This window comes from Panicum hallii, chromosome 3, assembly GCF_002211085.1.
Source record: "Panicum hallii strain FIL2 chromosome 3, PHallii_v3.1, whole genome shotgun sequence".
NCBI classification, from domain to species: domain Eukaryota; kingdom Viridiplantae; phylum Streptophyta; class Magnoliopsida; order Poales; family Poaceae; genus Panicum; species Panicum hallii.
The window spans coordinates 22,163,043-22,186,417 of record NC_038044.1 but is presented as its reverse complement, the minus strand read 5'-3'; the positions used below and the strand labels follow the sequence as shown (position 1 = coordinate 22,186,417).

General features: G+C 46.9%; 1 protein-coding gene across 2 annotated transcripts; it reads right to left on the bottom strand.

Moving 5' to 3' along the window:
- Positions 1-10,672: 10,672 nt before the first annotated feature.
- On the bottom strand, positions 10,673-18,967 carry LOC112886110 (putative E3 ubiquitin-protein ligase LIN-1). 2 transcript variants are annotated; one of them, XM_025951890.1, is made up of 17 exons: positions 17,980-18,680; positions 16,588-16,648; positions 16,238-16,480; positions 15,796-15,875; positions 14,535-15,713; positions 14,316-14,457; positions 13,839-14,084; positions 13,451-13,748; positions 13,151-13,272; positions 12,763-12,882; positions 12,404-12,535; positions 12,204-12,326; positions 12,003-12,113; positions 11,775-11,921; positions 11,572-11,697; positions 11,135-11,251; positions 10,673-11,054 (listed from the first exon to the last, which is right to left on the bottom strand). In XM_025951890.1, exons 1-17 carry the CDS (start codon positions 18,678-18,680, stop codon positions 11,037-11,039), a joined length of 3,966 nt encoding a protein of 1,321 aa, XP_025807675.1. In that variant the 3' UTR covers positions 10,673-11,036. The 2 variants fall into 2 exon arrangements, 1 of the variants encoding a protein (XP_025807675.1); XR_003227332.1 differs by lacking the exons at positions 10,673-11,054; positions 11,135-11,251; positions 11,572-11,697; positions 11,775-11,921 and having other exon boundaries at positions 12,763-12,887; positions 17,980-18,967.
- Between the last annotated feature and the right edge of the window lie 4,408 nt (positions 18,968-23,375).

Sequence of the window (23,375 nt, the reverse complement as noted above, 5' to 3'; positions counted from 1 at the left end):
CACCCCTAGTGGATGAAGATCAAGATAAAGTTGATCCACCACCTCAAGAAAATGTGTCAACGCCAACACCCCAAGTCCAAGAACAAGAAGAGCAAAATGTTCCACCACAAGCACAAGTCACTCATGATCCACCCCAACAAGCATCCACGCAAATACCGCTAGTGAAGCATGATCGCATATCCAAGGATCATCCAATTGGTCAAATCATTGGTAGTCCTTCCAAAGGAGTAAGTACTCGTTCTAAGCATGCTTCATTTGCGAACATCACTCGTTTGTTTCTTGTATTGAACCCACTAGCATAGAGGAAGCACTTGAGGACTCGGATTGGGTGATGGCCATGCAAGAAGAGTTGAACAATTTCACCCGCAATGAAGTTTGGGTCCTCGAAGCTCCTCCGAAAGACAAGAACATCATCGGCACAAAGTGGGTCTTTCGAAACAAGCAAGATGAACATGGGGTGGTGGTACGCAACAAAGCAAGACTTGTGGCAAAAGGGTTTTCTCAAGTCGAAGTTTGGATTTCGGTGAAACTTTTGCTCCGGTCGCAAGACTTGAAGCTATCCGCATTCTTCTTGCTTACTCTTCACATCATAATATTAAGTTATATCAAATGGATGTGAAAAGTGCGTTCTTAAATGGCTTTATTAACGAACTTGTTTATGTTGAGCAACCTCCCGGGTTTGTAGATCCGAGGAATCCTAATCATGTTTATAGGTTGCACAAGGCACTCTATGGGCTCAAACAAGCTCCAAGGGCTTGGTATGAGAGGCTTCGTGACTTCCTAATCATGCAAGGCTTCAAGATCGGGAGGGTGGACACCACCTTGTTCACAAAAGACGTCAACGGGGATCTTTTCATTTGTCAAATTTATGTTGACGATATTATCTTTGGCTCAACTAATGATTTACTAAGCCATGAGTTTGCTACCATGATGTCTAGGGAATTCGAGATGTCCATGATTGGCGAATTGACCTTCTTCCTTGGTTTTCAAGTTAAACAAATGAAGGAAGGGACATTCATTTATCAAGAAAAATATACTAAAGATATCTTGAAGAAGTTCAAGATGGATGAATGTAAGCCAATCAAGACACCCATGGCAACCAATGGGCATCTCGACTTGGATGTGGACGGTAAACCTGTTGATCAATCCCTCTATCGTTCAATGATAGGGTCTTTGCTTTACCTTACCGCATCTAGGCCCGATATAATGTTTAGCGTGTGCTTGTGTGCCCGCTTTCAAGCTAACCCTAAGGAATCACATCTTTCTGCTGTGAATAGAATCCTTCGGTATCTCAAGCACACTCCTAGCATAGGCTTGTGGTACCCCAAAGGCGCTAGTTTAGATCTCTTGGGATACTCGGATTCGGATTTTGCCGGAAGCCGTGTGGATCGCAAGAGTACCTCCGGGGGTTGTCACTTGCTTGGGCGTTCTCTAGTTTCTTGGTCGAGTAAGAAGCAAAATTCCGTGGCTTGTCCACCGCGGAAGCGGAATATATAGCAGCCGGTGCATGTTGTGCCCAAATTCTATATATGAAGCAAACCCTTTTGGACTTTGGTGTGAAACTAGGAAGAATACCACTCCTTTGTGACAATGAAAGTGCCGTAAAAATTGCCAAGAATCCGGTTCAACACTCTCGCACAAAGCACATTGATATTCGCCATCACTTCTTGCGTGATCACGAAGCCAAGGGGGACATTTCCCTTCAAGGTGTGAGATCCGAGGAGCAATTGGCGGATATTTTCACAAAACCTTTAGACGAGAGTACCTTTGTTAAGCTAAGAAATGAGCTAAATGTGTTAGATGCGGCAAACGTCATGTAAGTTGCCATGTCATATAGAAAAATGCATACATATAGGACACTTGTCTAACCATGGTAAGATAGTGATGAGCAAGGGTTTAGCTAGAGGTGGTGGTCCACTTGTTTTCCTCTAGGCTTGTAGAAAGGCTCATCATGATGAAGCTTTCCGTGGGATCAAATTTGACAAGTAGATCTTAAATTCTCGTTATGCATTTCTTGTCATATAGTTGTGCATCTCATGTTTACCTTTCCTTCGCATGTGTTTGTAATTTGCATTATCATTGCATGCGCAAAAGTCACAAAGGAGGTCACTTGATGAAAATGAGACTTGTTTTACGTGCAAGATCTTAATTCATGTGAAGTGAAAAGAGTAAAGTGTTAGGTGCGTTATTGCCTAGTGAGCAATGTCATTGTGAGTTTGAAGCTTTACTCCTTCAATATTCCTATGACACGGCTCATACATTTTAAATTTGGCGCTTTGTCTCTCTTGCGACTTATCCTTGATTTTGAAAAGAAAAAAAAAACTATTTAAGTTATTAAGCTATTCTATTTTGAGGGGTAAGGTCGCCTATGCAAGTCCATTAACTTGAGTTTAGTTGAATCTTATAAGTTCATTGGACTTAGCATAGAAAAGTGAGCTGAGAGAGGGTTTTTGGGTTCACCGGTTAAACCGACGTCCAATGAATCTCTAACCATCGGTTTAACCGGCGTTACTAAGTGTCAGCCACAGCTCAGTCATTTCAGGCGTTCAACCGGCGTATGCAAAGTTTGAGTCATCGGATCAACCGATGAACTGAACACGTTTTTGACCTGAAAATCAACTGTTATTTGCATCATTCAACCGACGAGTTCACTTTTCAGATCATCGGTTCAACCGGCGTACAGATACAAATTTGGCAGGATTTCTGGTAAAATGCACCGACGCAATCAACCGGTGTTCAAAACCTAAGCGTCGGATCAACCGGCGATAAGAAAATCTGCGGGGTCCACATGTCATATTCCTCTCTTGACCGGTCACGACCTCATTCTCGCTCGTGTTGTGCTCGACTCCTCGCCTTCACCCGCTCCCGCCACCGCCATCGCCGTCCACCGCCGTCGCCGTCCGCCGCCGTCGCCATCCACCGCCGCTCGCCGTTCGCACCATCACCGCCGTCGTCCTCACCTTGCGCCGCCCGTGCGCAGCCGCTTTCTGCCGCTCGCGCCCAGCCGCGCCCGCGCCGCCGCCGTCTGCCGCTCGCGCCCAGCCGCGCCCGCGCCGCCGCCGTCTGCCGCTCGCGCCCAGCCGTGCCCGCGCGCCGACCACATTGCGACCGCACCGCCGCCACTGGCACGCCACCGCACCAGCAAGCACTGCTCCACCGCTTCTTCTGCCGCACACGCGCCGCCACATTGCACCGCCTTCACGCCGGGTTGCCTTTCGCTAGCCTCCGTTCGCAGCGCCGCGTCTTGTGTGATCGAGATGGGTCGTGACAAGAGGAAGGGTAAGGAGATCGTGGTTGAGGAGCCCGCGCGCAAGCGGACTCGCGCAGCGAGAGAGGCCGAGAGGGCCGAGATGGTGGCTAAGGCCGCCGAGGAGCAGGCGTCTGGCCGTGCTCGTCCGTTCGAGATCAGGGACACGCCAGCCAGGGGCAGAGCCAGAGGCAGAGGCAGAGGGATGGGAAGAGTCCGAGGTGCCAGGGCCACCAGAGCCGTGACAGCAGCAGCAGCAGAGTCTGAGTCTGGGCAGTCAGCTTCAGCGGCCGAGTCCGATTCAGCTTCAGAGTCAGAGCAGTCTCAGGGGCAGGACACACAGCAGTCACCAGCTCTACGACGTTCTAGCCGCACCCGGCAGACGTCCCCAGAGGAGACTTCTCCTGCGATCGAGCGTCGCACCGGACCTAGGACGCGAGGAGGCCACCAGCCACAGGAGCCTCGCAGGTCCACAGCAGCAGCAGCAGCAGCTCGACGAGCCGAGGCCCTAGCGGCCGAGCGCGCAGTGTTCCGTATGGACACTGTCGTGCGTCTGGAGCCAGGCGTACTGCTCCAGAACTTGACCAAGGCCAATGCGGCGAAGGTCAAGAGGCTCAGATGGAGTGTACAGGAGGAGGAGTGGTTCCCCGTGACGCGAGACAGCAGGGTCGATCGCAGATTCTGGACACTTCTACAGGCCAGTTTCTACGAGACCTACCAGAGGCGGGGCCACAGGATATTTCCGCACAGAGTACTTGACTGGGTTTCACTGCGGACAGCAGCAGGGGGAGCAGATGTCCGCGAGCACTTTGAGCACTTCAGAGGTCTGCCCAGGTTGCTCTCGATTGAGAGGAACAGATACATTGAGGACTGGGTCAGAGTTTTCTATGCCACTGCTTGGATAGCCCCAGAGCGCAGAGCTGTTCACTTCGTGTTTGGGGGCAGGTGTTTGGTTTGTCCAGAGCGACACTCGCAGGGATACTTGGAGTTGATCTTGTTGATGTCTCTCTGCACGAGATGGTCTACGGTGATGCCGATCCACCACGCAGGGCTATGATTGGCGGGATTGCACCTTCTCACGAGGCGATCTCTCAGTGCTTCCGTCAGCCATTCCCTGCTTCCTACGCCAGAGTCCCCAGCTTGCTGACCCCAGAGGCCTACGCTGTTCACATGGCACTCCGGAGGACTTTGCTCCCGAGGAGTGGCTACCCAGAGGGGTTCACAGGTCTGCAGCAGCTGCTTCTACTGCACATCCTCACTCACGAGCCGTTCGATATTGTTGATTTTATTCTGGCGGAGATCGAGGATGTTATCACTGACGGGATGGGCGTAGTACGTCAATTCCCATATGCTCACTGGATCAGTTTCATTTGCTCCATGATAGTGCCAGCTGAGTCACCAGTCAGTGCAGTCTACAGACAGGACGAGGTTCCCTGGTTCCCCGTCTACAGACCGACAGCACCCTCAGACAGGAGGAGAGGCAGACAGGCCGATCGGGCTGCTATGGCACAGTTGGGACCCGAGGTACAGGCCCGAGTGGCCCAGGAGGACGAGGCATTACTTGCTGCAGAGGCACAGCTTCCAGGAGGAGAGGATGAGATTCACTGGTCCGATCTTGAGTCAGACTCCTCCGAGGACGAGGAGTACTTCCCTGCACCTGCTCCAGCGAGTCACGATCACGAGGCAGGGGGGTCCGGAGAGCCAGCTCCAGTGACAGCTGCTACTGCTACAGTTTCTGAGTCTCAGGTGTCTCAGCCGTCTGAGCTCACCGCACTTTTACAGCAGCTGGTCACTCAGCAGAGGGAGGACCGCCGGGCACAGGAGGAGGCCAGGAGAGCCCATGAGGCCCAGCTTGCACAGATCCAGAGGGAGGCCGCCCGAGAGCGTGCTGCTACTGAGGAGCGTTTCGTCGGCCTTATTGACAGAGTCTCTCAGAGGACGGACGCTCAGTTTCAGCAGATGCAGCAGGGCATGATGGCGATGTTCGGGATGATTTCACAGCTATATTCTCACACCGGACTCGCCCCTCAGCAGCCAGGACAGACAGGCCTTCAGGGCGCCGGAGCACCACCACTTGCAGTTACACCAGCTCCGGCCTCCACTGCTCCAGCTTCTTCTGCGACCCCGGAGATCATGTTCTCACTGTCAGCATTACTTGGGTCTGCGAGTCGTCCTCTCTTCTCTCCACTGCCTGCGACCTCGCTCTTCCAGGAGTCACCTTCAGCGGTCCAGTCAGTTGGCCTCCCCGCAGTACCACAGCCATTACCTTCAGGGGGAGGCGGAGAGGTGTCCTTAGCCCAGCAGTCGTCACAGCCGGCAGCTTCAGCACTCACCTCTTCAGATGTTGACACATCTTCTGCTGAGCCGGCTACCACTTCCACGGACCCTCTCCCAGGCAGTGCCAGCACCAGGGCCTCGACGACAGCCTCGACGACTGCCACACCTCCCGTCAGCTCAGCACCAGCCGGTCCTTCAGATCAGCAGCTACCAGCAGTCACTGAGGATCCACCGTCTGACGACGACGACGACGATGACCCGGATCGCTTCCTCGCCGTCCCGCGGCACCCAGATCAGTAGCCTTTTTGTGCTTTGATGCCAAAGGGGGAGAGGGAGTCAGGGGAGGGTAGCTGTAGAGAGAGCTCGATCTGACTTTTGATGTTTCTTATTGTATTATATTTGATGTTAGTTCATGGATATGTACATTTGTCACTTGAGCATGCTGAGCTTTTGAGACATATCTATGGATTTCGTTTGAGCCTTTGAGCTTTTTGGTTCCTTTCTTTTCGAGTTTGCTTGTGTTTACTCGTGCCTTATCTTTCTCGCTCTCTCGATATCTATGTTTATGTTGTCATCAATCACCAAAAAGGGGGAGATTGTAAGCATCTAGGCCCTTAAGGTATGTTTCGGTGATTAATGACAACCATTATTGTGACTAATGGGTTTGTGCAGCTTTATAGATCATTATTGCTCATTTGGTTATATGTCAAAAGAGGCCCCTAACTGTCATTATTCAAAAAGGCGATCTCGGCATTCAACTCTATAACATGTCAAGACTAAGGATCTTTCTAGTCCTAAGTGTCATAAGGTTGAGAAGGACACTTAGGTTAGTATAGGTTTTATAGTTTTGTAGTGATCGCACTATTAAGAGGGGTTTAGGCTTAGTAACTTGAGCATGGACATGGTCATTTGAAAATGGATGCACACAATGGTCACTCAGGTTTCTAGAAGCTCAAATAAGTGGTTCTCAACTTATATCTCAAGAATATTTGGACTTCATTCAAGACTCAAGTCAGATTAGGCAAAATCAGAAAAATCCTATTCACCGGTTTAACCGACGCCTCAAGTTTTCTATACGTCGGTTAAACGAGGTCAGCAGGTCTGGACAAGTCAATACACCGGTTAAACCGACGTGATTTGAAAAGGGACGTCGGTGCAGTTGTCCAGAGACTCGGTTTTCAGTTGATCAGTGGACAAATAGACTCACCGGTTAAACCGACGTTATTTGAAATTGGACGTCGGTGCAGTTGTCCAGTGACTTGGTATTTCTGTTGATCAAAGGATGATTACACTCACCGGTTAAACCGATGCAACGACGGTTAATCTTCCCAAACAGTAACGGCTAGTTTTTCAAAAGGGGAGTTTACATTCACCGGTTAAACCGACGATGACTGTTGGAGGGACGTCGGATTAACCGGCGCTACGCAGTTTTCTGGCAGCTTTTTCTCCAACGGCTCTATTCGTGTGAGCTGCCCATATATACCCCTCCAATGGGTCATTCTACTACTCTTGGCACCAGGCAACATCCAAACACACATACTTTTGCCAAGAGCCACTTTGAGCTTCAACATTTCATACACTTGTTCATTCAATCATTCAAGAAGCAAGATTAAGGACTTGAGTAGAGAGAAGCTTGTGTGCATCCATTCTTAGTGATTGGTTCTTGCTCAAGTGAAGGCCTTAGCTTGTTACTCTTGGTGATTGGCATCACCTAGGCGATCTTGGTGATCGAGGTGATTCTCGCGGAGCTTGCCAAGGATTGTGGAAGCCCGGAGAAAAGATTTGTACGTGGCTTGATCTCCACCACACCGGGATGGTGAACGGAGACTCTTAGTGAGCGCCCTCGTCTTGGTGACTTGGGAGGTGACAATACTCTTTGTGAGTGTCACAACGTGGATTAGGGGTGTGTGCCAACACATCGATACCACGGGAAAAATCCGGTTGTCCCTTGTCCATTTTACTTATTTCAAGCATTATCTTTCATGCAATTCTTTCATGTGCTTGATTTAGGAATCACTAGTTAGCTCTACCTTGCTAGGCTTTATCTCTTTTTATCTCATCTAGCTTGTGTAGGTTGTTTAGTTATCCGGTTGGTGAATTGGTGCCTTTCTAGTTTTGCATAGGTTAAGGTTGCTTTATCTTGTTTTAGAAATTGAAAAAGGCCCAATTCACCCCCCCCCTCTTGGTCCATCGATCCTTTCAGATGGATGATAATTTGACACGGTTAGTGCTGTTTCCCATAAAACCTACGTGTCATCCATGGGGCCCACCTGTCAGCCGCGGCACCTTCTTCTTACCTCGTAGGCACATCATACTCGCGCCGCCCCGCCGTGCTTGCGATGCCGGTCCGGCACCGCTCGCTCCCCTGCAGCCGTGCCGACAGCCCTCCACTCGCCCCGCCGTTCAAGCCTCACCTCGCCTCGAACTGCAGTCCGTGCCTCGCCCAGCCTCAGGCCGCCGGCAGCAGCTGCGCCGCCCGCCGCCGCGCCACCCCTGCCTAGCCGCGGCCCAAGCTCCTCTGCACCGCCCCTTGGCCGCTCACCCCCTGCTCTACCACCTCTTGCGTCCTGGCCTCCGCCCGCCCCCACTCACAAAAATTTTCTCAAGCTAGGTATAAGAAGCTCAACTTCATAAATTTTCTGAAATTGGAGTCATGCCAAACACGTCCTAACTAAAAAAAAAGTCTTCTTCGTCGATGACGCCGTGTGAGCCAATCACGCTGCGAATAACTTGGACTTACAAGCAGCCGGTAATTGCGGGGAAAGTTTGGCAAGCCTCGGATCTAAACAATAGTAGTACGTATAGCACATCCTCTCGCCCTAGAATAGAATTATTGGCCCCGGTTTATATTAGAAACTATACAATCTGAAGATGCGATTGCATTGGTCGACTCACTTTAGCCTATATATAGCTAGGTTTTGCAGTTACCATTTTGCAGTACATAACAAAAATGCTTCTGACACTAGTTCGTATATATAATGCCCATGCTGACAGAGAGCCGACTACATGGCTTCGACTTTTAGAAGCTAGAGTAGTGACTTACTGCAGAAGACAAATAAAAAACCATTACCCAAAAACTAATTCATTAATAATTTTGGACCAGGAGAAATCGCCCAAGAGGCATTTTGTATACAGAGAGTGAAAACTGACTGAACTTTTGCATATATACATAAGTATCGGTGGAGGTACAGGTGCCAAGTCATTTTCCATCTCCACTTTACAGCTCTCTTATGATGAGAGGCACTTGCACCAGAAAACTAAGAAAAAGAGGGACAGAGAGGCCGACGTGGGCATCTCATGTGACCACGTGCTGCGCTCACGGGGGTGGCGGCTGACACTTTCACTAATCCACGTTAGCGTCTATATAGTCTAAATGTGATTATGTGTGCATGGTATCGAGCAAGGTGTGCATAAAGATATTATTGTTCCTGTAGCTTACTAGTCTACTCAACCAGAAATGTAATAGTACTTTGCAGTATTTTTAATTTATTGGTGAAGTCCTTATAAGAAAAGTTTAATTAAATTGGTAATGTGATGCGACCGAATCCATGCATCATGAAAGTTTCATAATTTGTAAGTGCTTCTTTCAAATTCCACAATTTTGTGCAAGTTAAACACAGATGGTAAAATGCAACGCGTATTGCTGATTTTGTCTACTGAACTGAACAGGGCTGGTGGTAAACTGGTAACACTTTTGCATTATTATTCCGGTTTGCAGTAAACTTGCTCCATAATACGAAACGACTGCTCTGGGCAGGGGGTGGCGGAGGAAGTCGCTGGCATTACAGTGCAGTACAGGCACCTAAATCTGCCGAACCACCACACAACATTTTCAGCACATCAGCACCAGTTTGGTAGCTGCAGTGATACTGTACTAGCTAGTCTACTAGACTACTACTTACTGTTGGTCTGTTGTTGCTGGCGCATTCTTTGACTTGAGCCGCGTCGTAGCATTCTGCAGTCTGCACCCGGAGTCCTGGGCGTACCAAGCTTGCAGTCCTATGCAGCCATGCCAGCAGCTGGAGGGAATTGATAGGCCTCGCCTGCTGACCCCATAGAAAACGGAGGTCCTCCTGACACGCAGTGCAGGTCAGCAAGTCAGGCCAAACAGAAGAGAGTTTTCTCTTCTTTTTTGCTTGCGAGTAGATTTCCCCCCCTACACCCTGTGTCCCTGGATCTCACTATCTCCAGACTCCAAAGAGCAAGTCAAGTCAGCAAGAGATGACATCGGGCGTCTGTGCCTCCTTGATCCTGATGTTCACATGGATCGAATCAGTTGACAGGCCAACAAACCATGTTGACACCACAGACCGCACGTCCACACGCATAGTTTTTTCTTTAGGAAAGCTATGGCGCAGAGAGCTCTAGCTGGCTTTAAGAATGGACCCGTGGATCTCGACCCGAGTGGAGTGTACGCCATGCCCGTGCCATGAGGGAACAGCGCAAGCGCTGCTCATGACTTTCTCCGGAGCAGCGCAGGCACTCGGCATGCGGCGTGCCTGACCTGCCATGCGCCCAAGGCGCGGCGGGGCCCATCCATCGGCAGATCAACTCATCGTGGAAAAGCAAAGCAAGATGCGGCACATGGCACACGTTGGGCGACATGCGGATGCTAGTCTTGAGCACGTTGCCTCGCCTCTCCTTTTCTGGCCGATGCCAGTGGTCTTCGGGTCGAGATAAGCCCATTGGGCCCGGCCTTCCTCTGCACGATCATCCTCTGCTGCTCTCTGTTGCCAACTGTTCAGGGAGGGAGCGGCGGCGGTGCCAGCGGCAGCGTTGCCGGGAACCAAGACGAAGCAGACCACTGGCGCGCGACTCTGGGCCAACTGAAGGCGCCGTGTGGATCAAGGATCCATGGCCGGGGTGGGAGGAGCCGGCAGGATTGTATTGCCGTGCCCGCGAGGTGCTCGTCCAAATGCGCCCAGGGGGCGGCCGAACGTATCGCCATTCCTCCGCGTCGTTGCCTCGTTGCGGCAGTGCCCCGGGTGCCCAAGGTGTGTACGGTGCCCCTATGTCTTCATCCTCATGATCTGGCCTGTTTGTCCGATTGGGGTTTACAAATGTATCGCAGAGTGAATCGGTGATCACAATCACACTTTGGAGGCTTGCCAATGTGCAAAATGACCTTTTTTTTTTGGTGATCAGGGGTAGTATATAATGATTTCGTAAAACTCCCATCCTTGGATAGTGTTGCTGCCATAACTATATTTTACTCTAAGAAATTTACTCTACTTTTTATTAACATACACAATCACCAATTCACCTTCCCTTCCCAAAACACGCGCACACAAACACACTCTATTTAGTATTTACATTATGAAGCTACTACTCATTATTTTGGAGGACTTGCTAATCATGGAGTTTATGCACGGATATGCCAGCTACGCTGCTGTGTCCTCCTGAGGGCTTGTACGATGCTATGCTTTTCTTTTTCATGTTTCCTGTACACTCTAGCTTTCCTTTGCATTTACAAGATTATTGAGCCTTCCTCTGCTCTTTTTGCTTCTAGTCTTCACAACGGAATCCAGGCCTGCAGTTACATTTGAAAGAGTTTTTATATTTAGAGAAGCATACGTGTCGCTTCTCAAGATTTGTCTGTTTGCTACTGACCTTAATTAACCCGGTTTCTGTACCGCAGAAGATCATATCGTTTGCGGCGAACAAGCTCGTTATCTTGCTTCCTGCAGATAGTCTTCCTACTTTCTGCTGCTTCTCCCTCAGCCATATCTATCATAAATTCAGAAGCAGAATCAAGACCGGTGAATCCTTTCTTTTTTAATTTAAGATATTACAGGTATGACCATGGTTTTTTGGGTCCCCTGGTTCTTGCTGGTGCCTTGGTGGTAATCACCTAATTTTAATTCCATTTGGTACCAAGGGCATGGTCACAATGGACTGTGAACAATTTTCAGAGAGTAAAGTCCGAAATTTGTAATCAGATAGAGATCTCCTAACAGTACATTGTGCTCAAGGATCGGAATTATTTGCCTTTTTTTAACATAATAATAGTGTAGCCGATATAGAAAAAAGAAAGAAATTCATGTCACCTGAATGATACTAGGGCTTTTACTGCAGTTCAAGTAGATGAAGTCTTCCACCACTGCCATTGCCTCTACACTTGTTCCCTTTGGTATTGGCAGTGTCATAGAAGGTTTGCATCGTTTCTTCCAATCCTGCAAAAAGTTTTAAGTTTAACATTTCTTTTCATCTCATAGCTTTCAGAAGTCAAGTTCGATACTTTAATTAATACCTTTAAGGCTGATCCTTCCACTTGAGCACCAGCACAGTACATCCAGTCTTTATATACAACAATGGCACTAATGGATTTTTTCCTAATCCGCCAGCTTCTGTCAGGTGCCCTTATCTCAATCTTGGATTCAACTGACATGTCTAGTTCCTGTTGACAATCTTTATCTTTAGATATAGTGATCCAGGATACTGTTACATGCTTTTTTTTTTTGTAACCAAGAAAACTAACCTGTATACTCAAGTCTGTGCAACCAAGGTAAGCTTTGCCCTGACATACAGCTAGAGATTTGATATGCTTGCCCCTGTACAATGTTTGGCTGCTTCTTGATGCACAAGAGAACTGTGACAATAAGAAGAATCAAAGTAAAAACACTGTTGTTGTAATGCGTCCCATTTGTTATCGTCTAGTGCATAGTAAGTCAATGAGTACCTTGAGAACATTGTTCTGTGTTAGTACAAGGATTTTGTCACCACAAATATCAAGCTTTTGCACACCCTCTCTTGTCTGAATCACCTCGACGCACTCAAGCTTGTGCTGTGCCATTTCCCATACCTGCAAATGACCTTGTAATTTAACATTCAGCAATTGATATTCCTTTGCGGCTTTAGCACTGCGGTTGTATTGGTTACCCGAATGGATTTGTCTGCTGATCCACTCAGAAGGTTCTCCCCAGTTTCTGATAGAGCAAAACAAGTCACTGCCTTCTTGTGCTCTTTTACCTCCCTGATGATTATTGCCATTTGGCCTTTTATGTCCCATGCCTGCACAGAACACCCTAGTATTAGGAACATTTTAGTTAAGTAATTACTACTGCATGAACTGAAGCAGAGAACTTGGTGTGTAACAGTACAGAGTTTCTATATTTTTCTAAAGTTCCTTTCCAAGTAATTTCTTTAACACGACAAATTGTGTTCTAATTTCGTAGATTTATGGGTGATTTGAAACTATGGTTATGATCTGAATTCTGACATATGGAATAAATCATTACCCTGATGGTTCCATTAGAATAACCAGCAAAAAGCTGCCCTCTGAAGAATGATATAGCAGTTGCTGTGCCATTGCCAGGTTGACCAATTTCCAGGATTTGTGTATGTACACATGATACACGCTGCACTGACAACATCCAAAAATTAAATCTTATGTTTAAGAAACATGTACAACAGGCTAGCTAGCAATGTTGTATGGATGATCTCAGCATAGCTTTTGAAGTTAACAATGGTAAGCCTAAAAGAACTTCTGAGATCTTAATAAGGACCATGTTGAACAGACATAATCTTAGCTCCTAATATAAGAAATCTACTTGAAGGCCTTCTTGGAACAGAGGTAGTATGAAACAAATGAGGGAAGAGGAGGGGCGAAATTCCAACAATACTCACTGATTTGCTGGAAAGAAAATAATCTGTAACTTGAAGTAATTCCTTAGCCATCCATGTGAATGATGAAAGCCTCCTAAGAGATTCTCGGGAACCCTCTGACAAGCTCATCAACATTTGCTTTCCTGTTGTTAGAAAATGGTAACTTTGTATAAACATAACGCTTTGAGCACTCCTTCAATTAGGCTTGAATGTTTACATTCCAAGAGTCTTTAGGATGTGCAAAATACCTCTTGAAATTTTAGTTCATAGCAAACCATTCAATTGTAACTGAATATAAGATAATAATGATGTACTATTTACCTTTTCCAGAGGTGTAATTGTAGAGGCACATGCATGCTAAAACCCTTTCGTCAAGCTCTAACCCTGGATGCAGGTGACTTGCTATGTCATGTAACAAGATCTCACAAGCAGAATATCTGATGGCAATATCACCAAGGGCAGCCAGCTCGCTTCCAAGCCATGCAGTGCATACAAGGCAATCATTTGAGGTTCCCTTTACCTTGCTCTGCATTCCTTTGGCCAAAGCTCTGATGAACGGTATTCCTATTTTAATAATTGCTCGTGCGGATTTACTGCTCCATGTGATTATTTCTGTATCCTGTATCATGTATGACTGTTATTAATATTAAGTTTCTAACCATTTAGTAATATTATATTTGCCAAATGAAAGAGTCTTCTGATACTTAACCTGCAGGCAAGAATCAAGCCAGTCGATGCTCCTGATTGTATTTCTATGAGATGTTGATGTGAGACCTGCTTTCTTTGCGACCCATGCTGCAGTATATGATTCTCCTGACCAGGAATAAGTCCCTCCAAGGTTTGAAAGAAATGATGCTGATAGTGCCTGCACTTTAGTGTTTTCATGAGATGATAAAGAGTCCAATAGAACTTCCATCGCTTCATCTTGGAACACACTCCTGCCATCTGATTTCTCCTGCAGAAAGGAATATAAAACCTGCTGCTTCAGATGGTGCGAGGTTTAATTGCTAGCTGCAATGTTGTGTTTTTGCATTATTGATGAAACCATAAAAAATATATAGGTATTTGGAACAATAGAAACATTTTGGGGGTGTCTTTTTGGAAGTTCCTTTGTGGTTCTTTAACAGTTTAGACCGCAACTGCTTATTCAGCCTAGATGTATCTAGGACAGCTGCAGAGTATGTACCATTATATCCAGTTGCAGGAGAAGGCTAGCTGCTAAAACCCGATGTTCAGGTTCAGTTTGATGGAGGCTGGCCATCAATGTGTGCATAATTGCAATGCCTCCTTGCCGTCGTATTTCTTGAAGCAGAGAGTTTGCTGATGACCTGAAAGTTTGCACAATTCCACATGCTATTCAGGCAAATATATAACATAATACACCTTTTCAGGTTCTGCATCATACCGGGGAATCTGAAGCATCTCGTGGAAGTATTCAAGTGCAGCACACTTCGCACGGTGCTCTTTTCGTCTGAGAAGGTGAAGGAATGGGTCCACTGGAGTAGCCTGTGATAAGAACTTCTTGCAGTTACCATTGAGACGCCCGCATCTGATGAGAATAGCTGCCAGGGCGACACCTTCTTCCAATTTGTTGTTCTTCGCAACATCAACAAGCTTAGACAGAATAGGAGGGGAGCTGAGGGAAGCCAAGTGGACATTGTTTGTTATATAGTCGAATGCCGTCACTAGGATCTCAATGAGAGCTATCGATGCTGATGTTGGTGTAAGTGGAAGCATTGCAGGCCATTTTTGGGTGTCTGAGTTACAGGCAATATGTAGAAGCGAGGGCAACAGATCCAAGTTTTTGATCTCTAAAGGTGTAGGGTCCAACAAATATATCAGAATGGCTGCTTCATGCACATCTCTCTTCAATGCACTGGCTAAATTGGATAAATGGAAGTCCTTTCTCTTGATGCCTCTCATCATATTTCTATCTTCAGATATCATGAGCAGTAGTACATAGACTGATGCCCTGATAACTTTGTCCTTCTTAGATGTCGAAATGCTGTCAAGCAGCTGGTCAAGGATGTCTTGCCTTACTGATGACCTGTGTCTCACCTCATAAGTGTTCAATAACTGCCATATAGTTGTTACCTCAGAGCCAGCATCTAGGCAGCTATCTAATCCATCTGAAACCAATAATTTCGATACTGCCTTCTCGAACCTCTCAAGAAAGTCTACCTGACCGTCCTTCCCCCAGCGTGAACTAACATCACTCCAGTCCTCACTGGTCGTGGATGTCTTGAATTTCCTGCTCATGCTTCCTCTGGAGACCAGATCAGACAGGGGACTTTTCTTGATAAATTTGGTCGAGAAGTTGCTGAAGCATCTGAGATCACACCTCGGTGAGCACTGTGGAAACATGCTATCCTTGGCAGAATAGTTGGATGTGGAATATGAGCCAGCGCTCTTCAGTTCTAGGACCGAATTTGATAGATTATTCAGTGAGCCATGTGATCTGTTTGACTGCAAGCAGTTTGGTTTCGTCTTGCTGTCATCGACATGGTATATCGGAGATTCTGGAGCGTATATCATCACATTTTCAGGAGATGTGCACCATGTCAGATTCTTGTTCTGGCTTGATCTAAGCAAAGATGGTACCAAGACAGAAATTTTAGGTTAGGCAGCACAGGAAACAGTATCGCATACACTGCCAAATGGAGTACCTTTCATGGAGTTTAGCTGACAAGAAATCTGTATCTATTGGCATAATCTTTGCTGACCTTCCTTTGTCATATGGAGCTGCCTGCTTCAGATGAATTAGATGCCATTAAAATCTAGGGGTTGCCCCAATATTTCTAATGTTGCAACAAAGACTTGTCTCAGCCCACTTATACAAAGTCCAGGAAATAATTTTGGTAAAAATTAGTAACAACATATTCAGTTTTTTCTTCTCTATTACCAGGTCAGCATAGGCATGTATCTCCAATCATTTGCACTTTCAACTTGGGTGATGACAAACCGTTGTAAATAAAATTGTACTGCTGGTAAGTTGGGCACAACAAAAACTGAAATCAAGTTCTGCTGAAAATGGTAATTATAATACTATGTCCCTTAACCACTATAATTTGCAATGAAGCTTTGAATGCTAGAATTGAGTATGTTTACCTCGCTATCACTTTCTTCACTAGAATCAAGATGTGAGTAGAAGGAAACAGGTGAATCAGACTGGGACTCCTCAAGCATCTCATGGAGGCATCTGCTGTCAGAGCTCCCTTTAGTATCTTCCTGGAAATCTTGATCGGCAATGCTGAGAAAATCCTTCAGCTCAGCAAAACCATCATGAGAACCAAACCGTGATCCAGAGGCTGTGTTCATTCCTTCATGATCAATTGACTTGGTTGTTCTATCCTGCAACAATGCCAGATCAACTGTCAGCTCCCAAATGCAGGTGAGATCAACTCTCTGTACGCATATACAGCATTGTATCAAGATATGTATGTAGATATGATACTTGCCTCCGAAGAATTCAGCCATCTTGAAATGACAGAGCTTCCTGATCTTCCTAACTGAAGACACCTGCTCATGGAAGTATATATCTTCAGATTTCAGACAGTTAGACAACCCTGTCTTTCTTGTCTACACCTACAGATAGTAGCAAGCCACTACTGCAGACAGGGTATATAGACAATGTAGCAACTAGACTGACAGCATGATTTGACCTATTGGTTATTGAACTATATATAGCTGCAGGCAATGGAGAAGATGATCTCTCTAGATGGTACTATCATTCTGCAGGCATGCAGCTGCACTGGACCAGGATGGTTTAGTGTACATGCTTGTCTCAAGCTGCTGGTGGAGAATCTTTGGCCCCAGCTTTGCTTCAGGGATTAGGCAGGAATTTGAAGATGGCGTTTGGCTGAAAAGGTGTGTGGCATTTGCCTTTAGAATCCCTTTCGGAAAAGAGAGTGTGCTGATCTTTCCCCTTTTGCTGCTAGAAAGTGCTGATTTTTGCCCATAACTTGTACAGGTGTATGTTTCTAATATTGGGTGTTTTGGACAAAACAAATTAAAAATAATACATTTCCTTTCAGAAATCACAAGATGGTGTCCCATTTGAAAAAATTTCAAGGAAAAAAGGCTTGTAAGTGTAATTTTGCTCATAATTGGAAATTCTCAACCTTGCAGTTGTAATATTTTTTGCCACTGTCACCAAAATATAGCCTAAATCTTTTTTAAAAGCTCCCCTCCATTTTTTGTTTGCATGTAAAGCCACGGGGAATATTAACAAACAAGAAAAGGACCTAAAAAGGTGAAAGGGACCTTGGGCAAAAAGGCAGGGATAATAAAATTTTTCCAAGAAAACCAGCAGCATAAGCCTATTTCGGCCATGTTTGGATGCTTTAGTTCTTGACTGGACTAAACTTTAGTTCCTAGTCTGTTTGGATGGAGGGACTAATGGTCATTAATGCAGCTGCACAAAGAGAGCGGGGGAGCGTTTAGTCCACTTTAGCCATCCCTTAGGAACTAATGGAGTAAAACCTTTAGTCCCTCTTCTACTTCCTGTGTTTGGCTCCCTGGAGATTAAAAAGGACTAAAATGAAATGACTAAAGTTTAGTTGGGTGGATCCAAACAGGACCTTCAATTATTTTTTTTAAGAAATCACCGGCCCTACGTCTGCATTTCACTATCCTATCATTCTGTCAGGAAAAGTTTTCGCTTTTCACTTTGCAGTCGCCTCATCAGCGTGCCATGCAGCGTCACTCCCAAGTACACTGTATACACGTACAATTTTACCCCTTAGGATACGTATGCGCTTGTATACTCTAGATGTACGTTACCGTATACGGATGCCGTTATAACTGCCGCGGTCAAAGGCCACTCTTTTCCAACGAACCGAGCGACTCACCCGCCATTTTCCGCGCCGCCGCCGGCGTCCGGCGCGGCGGCGACCACCTTGTAGTACATGAGCCAGTCCTTGTACCGCCTGGCCACCCTGCGCGCCGCGTCCTCCTCGCCGGCGCCGCCGGCCCTGGTGAGCACGGCCTCGTCGAACAGCCCCTCCCAGAGCGCGCGCGGCGCGAGGCCGCCTCCATCCTCGCCCGTGGCGGCGGCGGCCACCGCGGCGGGGCACACGGCGACGGCCTGCAGGAGATCCATGGCCATCTGCCACGCGTCCCCCTGCGCGCACCGCAAGAGCGCGAGGTAGAAGTAGGCGCACGCGGCGACGCGGCGGTTGCCCAGCCCCGCCGTCTCGCCGTGCTCCGGCAGCAGCGCGGGGGCCTGCAGCGCCTCCTCGACGCCCGCGAGGCAGGTGGCGGAGTCGTCGCCGGAGGCCGGTGGGAGGAACGCGTCGATGGCGCCGTGGAGCGCGGCGAGAACGGCCTCGTCGTCGTCTTCGTTTTTGAGCTCGGTGGTGCGAGGAGGGTCGTCGTCGTGGCGGCGGCGGTGGCGTGGGGCACGAGGCGCGAGCAGCGCGAGGCAGCGGCGGCGCGCGGAGTGGAGCGCGGCGGGGTCGGCGAGGAGCGCGCGCAGGTGGTGCTGGATGAAGGAGATGAGGGAGCTGATGGAGGCGCGCGGCGGCACCGCCGTTATAGGCGCCGTCGGCATTGCGGCGTCGCCACAGTGCCGGTGCTCAGCGAACTCTTGCGCAGCCACCACCAGTGGCCTTGTAAGAGTGGTTCATGGGAATTGTTGAGCTGGTATGGCGAGCAACTGGTCCCCCTCTCGAGTTCATGGAAGCAAGCGTAGGAGTGGATCGCGCGCGCACACGCAGAGAGAGAGAGAGAGAGAGAGTTGGGAGGTTAAATGTTCCCGTGTGTGCGTGTGAGTGTGTGAAGAAATAAATATGAGTGAGAACAGCGGGTTAGAGCATGGTTAATAATAAAACCAAGTGTTTGGCTATAAGCTAAGACACAAGAGTTAAATTTATACAATAATAATCTTTTTCTTATCCACAAGAATTTTCTTTCCTATTCATCCTTACATCTACTCCTACCTCCTAGGATCCACCTCTACCTAGGAGCTCGTGCTTAGCTTGTTGCTTGCACGAGAGCCAAGCTATCCTCTCTCCTTCCTTCTCTCTTCTATGTTAGCAAAAGTGATGATTAGCTTGGCTATAAGCCTATTATTGTACAGCCATAGTTATTAGAATCCGACCGCTTAGCACCTCGGTTCGATAGTTCATTGGTCCAACCGGTTGAACCACCTGTTCAAAACGGTTCAAATAGAGTTAATAAGTTTTTTATATAACACAAGCTGCAACATGGTGCCGCTTCACCTACCTCTCCAACGGTCCGATGAGCCGCTCGGAAGCTCGGTTTTATACCAATTTTTTTATTAAAACTGGCGGTCCAATCGGTTTCCTCCGGTTCGATTGCATAGCCGATCTTTTACGCGGACCGGACCGGTTGAGGTTTCGGTTCCCGGTTCAACCGGTCAGACTGGCCGGTCCGGTTCTAATTATTATTATGGTTAGAGCAACTCGCTGTATCTTCTAAATTAGTCTCTAAATATTAAATGAAGATTGCCTCCCTATTTATTTTTTAAGCCTTCAAATTTACTCCAACTCCAGCAATAGCCCTCAACTCTAATTACAATAGAGAACTCTTTAGAGACCCCCTAGGAATGGAGGTAGAAGGAATTTGGAGGCCTGCTCAAAATATAGGATCTCGTAGAAGGTCTACTGGAGTGCATCCTTTTAACTTAGCTCTCTCAACTTGAGATAAATTACTGTTTAGAGTATCTACTGGGGTTGCTCTCGTTCCGAGTTACGTTGCTACCGAGGGACCATACCAAATGTAGAATATGGATGGATAAAGCATGTGAGCATTCACGTTCGTGCATGATTTAAGGATGGATAAAATTTTGTGCAGGAAGGAAAAAAAGAGAAATCAACATATAAATAGTCGCGGACTATAGATCATATACATTTTTACACGTCAACCATGTGTTATGCCAACCTTTGATTGGAGCAGGAGCGGGGAAAATATAGGAATAGAAAGCTAAGCCTTCTCAAAATCTAGCCATGTTTGGGACAGCCTATGCTTGTCATGAAACTGAACCCATCGAATCTAGTTTAAACTATAAGGATTTAAATCCTAATCCCCACTACCCAGACAGGGCTAACAGACACTTTGTTCAGATATGGCACCGTATTTTACAGTTAGACACTGCATGCGATGCATGATCGTATACATGCGTTCGATCTACTGTCAAAGATAACGTTCTTTAGTACTTTCAGGGCTCAGGAATTTTGTGCTCGATCTTACTGCATGACAAACTGACACCCTGTCCTTATTACAGGATCCAATCGTTAGTCCAAATTTGCACATATATGCTCCAGTCTATTGCCAGTTGAAGACAGGAGATGACAACTACCACGCAGTTTCAAGAATACAAGCAGCCGGCCCGGAGTAAACTACAGAGGAGATCGATTGACCACCACCTTGTGCTGTCAGGCTTGCATTGTGTCCTGTCAGATCAGAATCTGAATTGGAATTGTGGAAACCGGCTCTTGGTTGCATGCGTAGTACACATGCGTGGTGCGTCCAAACAGCTCACCGGGAAAGGGACGGTATGCTGCATGCACAAGGAGACAATCTATCCCGTCCGTTGAATTGGCGCTCGAAGTGGTGGCATGTGAAAACATGCATGATAATGTTTACCACATGTATTGGTTGGGATCTGAGCAGTGGGAGTTTTAATAGAAATTACCCATGCATCTTCTTGTTACTTGTTAGCATTCCTCGTGGCCCTGTTGGGGATCGTTTCAAGAATTCATAGAACTTAGTATTGGGGTGAAACTGAAACTGATGGTAGAAAGGTGGACATTTTACTATAACTTCAACACCATTACCCCTTTCTCCCTTACGCCTTAGACGTTGAATAACTAATAGTGCGCAACAATATTTTTATTTAATTAACTGCGGTAGCTAGGTTTCAAAATTAGTTTCGAGGAAGATCTTTTCGAAGATTTCGAAAACACCTCGAACTATTACTACCAAAAGAGACCACCGGTCCCCGCCACTCCTGTCAATCCTTCCTAAAAAGAATTTCTTCAGGAACCATCAAGGAGTTGAAGACTCTAATGATGAGCAACGAATGGCTAAGATAGGGAGAACTGTTTTCTAAACCTATTCAAATCAACTCCCCTTCTTCATCCATCTGATGCTACGTAAAGGATCAAGAGGGGGAAGCTCTCTACAACCCACTGTCGGAGCTAATATCATGTCAGATACTTTTGTGCTGACCTTCTTAGGCAGCAAATCTCTGGCACCGACGAGCAAGAACTTGAAGAGTCCTTCAGGTTCTCTTGTAGAAAGTTACAGGGTACTACAAGAAGTGTTCGTGCGGCATAATGGTTTTAAGGTCATCATGGATTTCCATGTCTTCCAAGTTCCTAACTTCGATGTCTTGATTGGTCATCCCATCGAGAAACTCCTTCGAGATGCTCTAAAATCACGGAGTCTTAGCATTAGACTGGGGAAGGAATCTCTCTCTATCCGGATTACTCGATCAAAAAATTCTTTGACATAGATTTCCCCTGAAATCGAGCCAATCGAGGAAGTGTTGGCCGCATCTCCGTTTGACTCACCGGAATCAACCCTTGAATGAGATACCGAAAACTTCATCCAAGAGGAGGATGATTCCAATGAGGTCTTTGAGCTTCCCGAGTTCGAAGTACCAACACGTCCTCCGATCGAGCTGAAACCTTTACCTTCTGGGCTCCGGTATGCCTTCCTAAATAACAATGTAGAGTCTCCCATCATCATCAATGGTAAACTCTCAGAAGAGAAGATCACCAAACTCAATGCTGTGTTAGAGAAGCACCGGTCTATTCTAGGCTACGCTCTTTAGGATCTCAAGGCATAGTCTCACTCTTTGCATCCATGGTATTCCCATCGATCCAGCCATGACACCTTCCAGGGAACCCCAAAGAAGGCTGAACAATGCGATGCATTCGCCAGCCACCAGTTGCACCAAAAAACCTAAGCTGATGAGAAAAGACGCATAATTCACTTGTAATTTAAATTCAGGTTTGCAGTGGCATAGTTTGAGAAAATATTATAAATAAAGGCACCAATACGTAAGTACCCGAAAGCCCTCCAAGTTCTGGTCAATTGAACTCTTGACATTGATTGGTTTAAATCAGAACCCAAAAAGGTCATGTCACCATAATGCAAGAGAGGTCATATCACTATAATCTTGTGTATGGTACAATATGACCCCAGGGGCACTATGGTTTGCATTTGTTAATGACCAATTGGAATAAAGGAACAAGAGCGACTAGAGGTCCATAGCTAGGGAGGTTTTACACATTCACTTTGCCGTGGTGTCCTGTTGTAGCTTGTCCACAAGGGAAGGGGAAAAAAGGTGACTCGCAACAAGCTGGCCGTCCAGGCCCCAATCTTGGACGCATGCAGACGTTGTATGTGACGAGGGTGGTGGCTGGAGCTTGAGCCACTCAATTATTGTTTGTTTGGCTCGTGCCGTGCTCTCTGGTCTCCGCAAAGGTCCAAAGCTCACAGAGGGCTTGTTAATGTACATCCTAACAACCTGGCTGCTGGTGTGTATGTGTGCTGATGGGGATGTACACGGTACACACCATCTGTTTTGTGCTCTGTGAAGATCTTCAGAGGCCACACCACTCTGCTTCATTCTGTATCTTTTTATGACAAGTATTATTAGCCACAACACCTTGTTATTTAATTATAATGCTAAAGAAAAAATTAGACATGACCAAAGGGATCGAGTGTTTCATTAAAAAAAATCAGTAAAGTTAATTGGTCATTTGCTGTCAGTTTCCACATAATAAAATCTTATTTGTTAAGGAAACCAAATTTAAAAGAAAAATCTTTGAGGTACATGCCTTCACTGTCATGCTCTTTTGCACAGTGTAACCAACATTGGAAACCTTAGTGCTAGTATTTTGCAACAAACAAAGTGGCTGTACGCAGAGAATCAAGGGCCAGCAGCTCGTGCTGCACCGTGCACCTTGCACCTTGGCATGGCGCGGCGGCATGCGTCACGAGCCTGCTGGCCGCCCAATCCCAAGAGCAACAATGCAAGGCGCCAAGGGAGCGGATTTAGTTTACACGCCGCAACATTCCAAGGGTCACAAGCAGGATCGGAGGCGAGGAGCACCACCGATTCCCCGGGCCCTTCCCTTTGCAGCGTCACACAAAAAGCCTTTGGGAATTGCATTGGGAGAGGAGAAGGTACATTGCTACCGGTAAACAATCACTTACCTGTACGACCCTGCTTCCAGAGGGCACTGTTACACATTCCACGGCGCTACCTGAC